The sequence below is a fragment of the Nymphalis io genome, chromosome 14 (assembly GCF_905147045.1).
Source record: "Nymphalis io chromosome 14, ilAglIoxx1.1, whole genome shotgun sequence".
NCBI classification, from domain to species: Eukaryota; Metazoa; Arthropoda; class Insecta; order Lepidoptera; family Nymphalidae; genus Nymphalis; species Nymphalis io.
Genome location: NC_065901.1, coordinates 7,557,159 through 7,564,771, shown reverse-complemented (window position 1 = coordinate 7,564,771; position 7,613 = coordinate 7,557,159). Strand labels below are relative to the sequence as shown.

Below are 7,613 nucleotides of genomic sequence, written 5' to 3'. Positions count from 1 at the left end.
ATTGGATCGCCTTCGTCTTACAGTCCTGGATGTGGACAGTCATTGTAGCGGCGTTGTACAGACATCTCAGTACCTCGATATATCTCCAATCGATATGACATCTCTGCAATGAGTCGAGCACTGCCCAGGTTTCGATGGAGTCGAAGGCTTTCTCGTAGTCCACAAATGCCATACACAGCGGCTGATTGTACTCTTCGGTCTTCTGCACAATCTGCCGAACAGTATGGATGTGGTCCACGGTGCTGTAGCCTGATCGAAAGCCGGCTTGCTCAGGGGGCTGGAACTCGTCAAGTCGTCTGGCGAGACGGTTCGTGACGACTCTTGAGAACAGCTTATACACGTGACTCAGGAGGGAGATTGGTCTGTAGTTTTTCAAGAGGGTTTTATCACCTTTCTTGAAAAACAGTACCACCTCACTCCCGCTCCACGTTTCCGGGGTCTTGCCATGTTGGATGACGGAATTAAAGAGGCTTGCTAGCTCTTTCAGGACCGGAGTCCCGCCTGCCTTAAGCAACTCTGTTGTGATTCCGTCATCTCCCGGAGATTTGTTGTTTTTAAGCTGTTCTAGAGCCGCCCTAATCTCTCCTTGGTCAACGACCGGGAGCTCCTCGGAGTAATGGCGCATAAGAGGGGCGCGCTGGTCATCAATACTGATTCCCATGGGTTTATCCGATCTTGAAGAGAACAACTGCCCATAAAACCTCTCTACTTCTCCGATAATCTCAGGCCTAGAGGTAACGACCCCACCATTTTCAGTTTTAAGTTTTGTCAGACGCGGCCTCCCAAACTTGCGAGCGAACACTTTCGATCCCCGATTTTGCTCAATCGCAGCCTTGATGGCACGGGTATTGGAGCGTCGGAGATCGCGTCGCGTCAGCGTTTTTATTGTTCGGTTTAAGGCCTTATCTGACAAAAACGATGGTAGTTCTCGTCGTTTTCTCATGAGCTCGAGTGTCTCAGCAGAGAGTTTTGGTGCGTTGTCTCTTCTCTGTGGCGGAAAACACTTGCGGGATGTGTTTTGCAGTATTTTGACCAGCGTGTCGGTTCTCTCATCAATGCTGCTTATGGTTTCCAACGCGGTGAATTGATTTTGAAGTTCCATTTGGAACTTTTCGGAGCCTTGAGCAGCTTGGAGCATGGTAGGTCGGAGAGTAGACCTCATCATTCTCGATCTTTCGGCTTTTAAGTTGATATTTAGAGTGCCTCGAACCAAGCGGTGATCACTTCCGGTATTAAACCTGTTGATCACTGAAACATCTCTAAATATGTGCCTTTTATTCGAGATGATAAAGTCTATCTCGTTCCTTGTCACGTTATCGGGGCTTCGCCAAGTCCACCTCCTCTGAGGCTTCTTTTGAAAGAAAGAATTCATCAAAAAAAGCCCCTGCGCTTCGAGAAAGTTTACCAGCATTTGCCCCCTGTGATTTCTGCAGCCCAAGCCGTAAGGTCCGACTTTCGATTCACCGCTATCTTGTACTCCCACTTTAGCATTAAAGTCTCCCATAACAACATTGTAGTGGGCCCTCGAGGTGTCGTTGAGGGCCTTTGCGATGTCCTCGTACATCGCTTCGACCACATCATCAGAGTATGTCGAAGTTGGCGCATATACCTGTACAACCTTCAGGGAGTACCTGTCGGAAAGTTTTAGGACAAGGTACGCTACCCGGTTCGACACACTACTGATTTCCACAATGCTGCTAATGAGATCCTTTTTGACTAGAAAACCGACACCACCCTGGGAGAGGTTATCACCTTCGCGGAAGTAGAGTAAGTTACCGGACTCTAGAGTTATCGTGTCCTCCCCCTGTCTTCGGACTTCAGATAACCCCAGTATATGCCAGTTTATATGACTTAACTCTACTTCTAATTCGGCGAGGTGATGGTCCAGCCTCATCGAGCGTCCATTATACGTTGCCATTTTCAGTCGTTTTATACGGTAGCCTGCCGTGAACCGGTGATTCTTAGCACCCCCTGCCCTGCCGATACCGCGACCGCTACCTTGGTCGGGCCTAGCGGGCTTGCCGGTAACTGGGGACCTTTTTTTGGGCGCATCTGCCATTTAGGGAGGGGTTTGCCCATACTCGCCGCGCTGGGCAGGCGTGTTGGCGAGCGCAGTAGGGGGTAAGATGTTTATGGGCGGGGGGACGCTGCTGCCCATCCCCCCTTTTCCCCGTCCCTCAGTCGCCTCTTACGACACCCACGGGATGAGATTGGGGGAGTACTATTCTAAGCCGGTACTCCACGGCATTGGATAGGTCAATTATTTAATTCCCTTATATTTTTTTATCGCATTTTACTATGTCTGCAATGCGTGCTTAAATAAGCTCTTTTTTCTTTCTTCCTATCTTTATATCGTTTTATAATAATAAAAATTGAATGTACGAGAAAGCAAGGGAAACAGCTACATGAACTATAATGTTATTTGTCTTTATTAATAACTAGCAGCCCGTTTCGACGTCGCACGGGTAAAATATGATTTTTAAGCCTGGGTATTTAAAAAAAAAATATAAACATTTAAATTATGATCCTTGTTTGGTCGAAGTAAATGTTTCTTATTATTAGTTATATATTTTATCATATCTTATTTTTATATATTTGCCCACCGATCTATTGTATATAATATTTGTACATCTAATTCGTCGTACAATACTCCCAGTGTATGTATATTCATGCGTTTTTTTTTTTAATTTTATCTCGTAATATTTTTAATACTGCTGGGCCTAATTGCAAGTCAATACTAATCTACATAAAACGTTTAAAAATATTATGTAATAATATGTAAAAAATTAACATATAAATTGTGTGTGTATCTTTAAAATATAGATAGATATTGTTATTTCACTTTTCTGTAATCATTTGGAGACCTACAAATCTCTTTACAATTTTAGTATAGATTCCACGACTACGTAAAAATATGCAACGTATTACTACATATATCCTATCTGTCTAATAGTCTAAGTCCTATCTGGAACAATAAATAAGAATAATGTTATTATTTGACGTGGCGTCAAACGGATTTTTAAAAACGAAATTTGTATTTTAAACGTTACTTGCGTAAAACAGAAAAAAAAGCAAACAAAAAAACAATATTCACCTCTTTATAGTATCAGTATAACATTGAACTTTAATAAAACTCTATTTTCCGATTGAAAGAATATTTTATATTCAGGACAATCGTTACCGTTTTATTACAGAAATATTTCATCAAACAATCAATATTGAATCGTATCCGAAGAATCACTCGAGAAATTTAATAAAAGTTACATTCGAATTGATATTAAAAATTTGGACCAATGAATCTTTATCCATGACATTGCGAAATTAATCTCGGGTTATTTTTTTATCGATTGTTGTGACATATATTCCGCATTTACTATAACGCGGTCATAAAGATTTGTGAAAATTTATTTTAGTGGGGCCTTGGTACCAACTACTTATCAATTACATATTAATTGATAAGAATAATTATTTACCGGAATACAACAATACTAAACCGACAAATAGCAATGCTGCTGTTAGGCAGATAATAGAATGGCAACGACATAAAAAAGTTATGCCATCTGCCGTCCCGGCATTCGAGTTGGCATTGGCGAATTGGCATGCCCACGGCATGCCAATAGATGTTCGTCGTCAAAATGTTTTAGCTGCTTTTTATGTTTGAGAATTGTCATATTTTTACTAAGGATTATGTATAGGGACAACATAAAAGAAACGCTTAGTTATTTCTTAACGTTTTAAAAGTGCCAAGCTTTATTGTACTTTCGTAATGCTACTACGGTGGACTCAGAAAGTTTGTATCACCGCACTTTTCTCTCCAAAACTTCAGTTACAGCCTTGCGGTACCCTTTAATCGAATTTAAGGAGAACTTCTTTGCTGAAACTTGTAAGACAAAACTTAAAATCTTTTACGTCTATTGAGTTTCAAAGTACCAGTGACTCGGAATAAAATAAAATAATACTTACAGCTTAAAATTCGTTTCTATAATATTTTATTGTAGTTTATCAAAAACGTGCTCGGATTATAAAAATGTTTATTACTAAATGGGAATCGTTTTTTTTAATTTAATAGAATAAATGGTGCATAATTTCTAAAATATTTGTTACTATTATAAAAAAAAAATTTTTAGCGAACATAATACGAAGTATGTTAAACTCTGTTCATATAAAAATATATGAGTTTCGTGCCATTCTTCCATCAACTTTGAGTTTAATCTTCAATTTTAACTATCCTTGTGAAAATAACTCTTAACTGTAGTTGTACATAATCGTATTATATGTTTTAATTTAAACATGAACAATAAAATAACATACGAGTCGTAAATTTGAGAAATAACATATGTATAATAATAAAATATAATTTAATATTTGTTTAAAAATAAATGTTTTATTTTCCTCGAAATACTCAGTCGTTTCAAGTCAAATACTACGTTTTAAGTGTAATAATAATTAATTTCATTCTAGTTAAATCAATATTTACTTGTAACAAAAATGGTTAGACAAAATATTTTCTATGTATATATTTACTGACTATATGAATATGTAATTTTAATATATTTTTTTTAGATATAAAATCCAATTTACCTGAAACCTGGCCATGTGAATGGAACGGTGGAAAAATAGCGTTTGCTTTCAATTTTTTTTTATTAAGTACGTATTTATAATATGAATTAAGCAAAGAGGTTTTAATTCTTTTTTAATCGTACGTATTTTTAATAACTGTTCTCGAGATATAATAAGCTAATATTTTGTGATGCTCGTTTTCTAGTGCTTCGTTTTCTAGTAATATAGAAGTGGGCGTTTTACGCCTACCATTACCAAGATAGGTTTTTGTAATCTTCATCTTACGAAACAAAGGCGGAGAGTCATTACCGTTTTTCATAATATACTCTTTGTTATTATTTTTAAAATATTTTTGAAATGTAACGAGTACTATGCTACCATTTTTATTGCTTTATTTAATCATTGATGATACTCATACAATCTTTATATGATACACATTCATTGATTGACATCAAATTTACAATAATATATTCTAGAACAAAATAACGATGCTTTGTATAGCTGTATTCTGCTTTGATGGCTAGTGAGTCTATTTAATTATAGTAGGTAAGAAACATAAGCCAGCCTAGCTGCAACAAAGACCCACCGACGGTACAAATTATTGATATACACTTCGAACAGAGTTCACTTCGAGGTGGTTCAGTAACTAAAACACGTGAAACTTAACCAGATATTGTGAACTAAAGCCCAGTTTTCATGTTAAATTAATTTAATGCTAAATTTTGTTCATAATTTATTTTGAGCTCAGTGATGAAAGGACTGCCACTGGTGTAACCTTGGAGCAACCTAGTGGTATAAGTTCCAAATCTTTTCTTCAAGAGATCAGAGTCAGGATCGAATCTGCGACTGTTACATCAATAAGCGGCCCGTTAACCATTGCGCTATTGATATATTAATAATAAAAATAACCATAGTTACATTATTCCTACAGTATCCTTTATATTTCTGTCTTATCTCTATAAGGTCCAAAACGTTTAGTCAGTGTCGTCCGAAGAGGCATCGCGTACATTGAAGCACGTTCCTGTTTGATATTCAAAGAAAAGAATCCAATCGAGTTAGCTAAAGGAACCAATCTGACGTATCTATTCTTTACATTCTCTGACGTTTTAGAAAACTGCTGCTTACCGTTTGCATATTTTGGCAGACGAAGGGTATGGTATCTTAGATGATTCTTACTAATTAACGTATCACGTTATTTATATACGTTGTTTGGCTAGTGATTACTTAAGCAATGCCGTGTCTTCTTCTTTCAAATGTCAAATCGATAACGCCAGAAATAAATGAATTAATGTTTATCTGAACAGCCGCTAAACAACGTTTTAAGAAAGGCCGTAACGATTGGTATATACATTAATTTATTCATTTATTTTACAATGACTGCTAATTTTTTTAATTTTACATTCGTGTAAATGTACAGCTTGTGTTATATGTGGGCATGATAATAATTCAAGGGTTCAGGATTAAATCTGCAACTATCACATTATTAAGCGTCATATGCCGTTTGGCTGAAATTTAAATATATTATATTTAAAAGACAAATTGAAAATTTGGGGGATAACAAACTCAAGTTTGTACTTTATAAATGTTCAAAAACGACAATATAAAATTAAAATAATGAGCGTTTCGTAATATTGAAAGAAAAGTTAAAGGTTTAGCCTTTAAATTAAAAGTTAAAGGTTTAATTACTTGAATAACGTCGCAAAAAAACCGACTGGAAATAGTAGCACGGGCAACATTGTCACTCATGTTAAATTTTAGTGAGATCATATCGCTTGTATTACGTGGTTTTCTGTTCCATTTTCAAATTTAGAGCATTTATTTATACTGAATTTATAAGATATTTGTTAATAAGTAAATGATAATTTTCCTCTCCACTTGTAAAAACTTGAGAAAAGATAGAAAAATTATCATATATCAGGAGCTTACAGACGTTGGCACTGTTAGGAATATTGACCATTTCTTAAATTGCCAATTCGCCACCAAACTTGGGAACTGAGATGTTATATACCTCGTGACTGTAGTTACACTGGCTGATTCACTACATTTAGTATTTGATGAGTATTTGATACCTACCCACATAAGTTTGCATAAAGCCGCATCATCAAGTGATGAATATGGAAGGTATTTACCCAGATTTATCGGCAGTGGCAAGTTATAACATTATAATTAAAACCTAATATTTTCCAGACTGTATTGATTACACCTTTATGCACTCTACCAGTGGAAGTGGCTCACGTGATACTTCATGCGATGGGATTGAAGCATAAAAAGCATGAGGCATTTTCAAGACATCGAACAAGAGACCTACTATTTTCTGTCAATTGTACTACAAAAAGTCAGAAAATACGTATATCAGATTTTGAATAAAGTTACAGTGAACCACAACAATTTTTTTATTATATATATATCATTATTTATATCGTCTATGCGTTTGTCTTACAAGATGGTAATAGAAATTACCACCGCAAGCTCAAGTACTAATTAATTATCTACTTTAGAAGGTTGATTGCCAAAAAAAATTCAAAAATAGGTTATAAGCACAAATGAAGCAAAACCTTGTAATCAATCAAAAATTCAGCCCCCGAATGTCTGTGGTCTCCTTATTTAATAATAATTCTTGAAAGAATAAGATGAGCTTTTATGTTTTTTAGTAATAAAAAAATAGCAGCACTTCGTACAATTTTTTTATATTAAAGCGCTTATAAAATCTTAACGCTTGCTTCGTCTAACTTCACTGCTTTTAATATTGCTGAGAGTGGGCTTCCTATAATTTAGATCATTCATCACTTATGTACGACCCGTGAAGGTGACTATGTCATCGACCATGCTAGATCTCTGATATTCCTTTAATTTGTATACAATACCTAATTACTTATTAAACTAACACGGCATATTAATTTCATAAATTTCTAGACGAGTATCACTATTAGATTGACATATTTGTCAGTTAGATATATAAATATATAAAAACGTACGATAATCCATTGTAATTTATATGTTAGCTAAATAGCCGGCAATAAATGTTACCTCCTTTTATTATACTGAGCACGTAA

General features: G+C 35.8%; 1 protein-coding gene and 1 long non-coding RNA gene across 2 annotated transcripts; one reads left to right on the top strand and one right to left on the bottom strand.

The window, feature by feature from the left end:
• Positions 1-3,719: 3,719 nt before the first annotated feature.
• On the bottom strand, positions 3,720-4,273 carry LOC126773461 (uncharacterized). Its single transcript, XR_007669737.1, has 2 exons — positions 3,964-4,273; positions 3,720-3,880 (listed from the first exon to the last, which is right to left on the bottom strand). It is a non-coding gene; the product is annotated as an uncharacterized LOC126773461 (long non-coding RNA).
• A 106-nt stretch (positions 4,274-4,379) lies between these two features.
• Positions 4,380-6,934, top strand: LOC126773504 (uncharacterized). The gene is made up of 4 exons (XM_050494455.1): positions 4,380-4,491; positions 4,564-4,647; positions 5,524-5,711; positions 6,748-6,934. The coding sequence occupies exons 1-4, from the start codon at positions 4,380-4,382 to the stop codon at positions 6,925-6,927; spliced, it is 564 nt and encodes a 187-aa protein (XP_050350412.1). The 3' UTR covers positions 6,928-6,934.
• The last annotated feature ends 679 nt before the right edge of the window (positions 6,935-7,613 follow it).

Excerpts from the sequence above, each read along its gene's own strand:
- LOC126773504 (XM_050494455.1), top strand. The coding sequence starts at position 4,380 with ATGTTTTATTTTCCTCGAAATACTCAGTCGTTTCAAGTCAAATACTAC. Across the intron at positions 4,492-4,563 it reads ATTTACTTGTAACAAAAATG|ATATAAAATCCAATTTACCT; the intron begins GTTAGACAAAAT and ends TATTTTTTTTAG. Across the intron at positions 4,648-5,523 it reads TTTCAATTTTTTTTTATTAA|GTCCAAAACGTTTAGTCAGT; the intron begins GTACGTATTTAT and ends TATCTCTATAAG.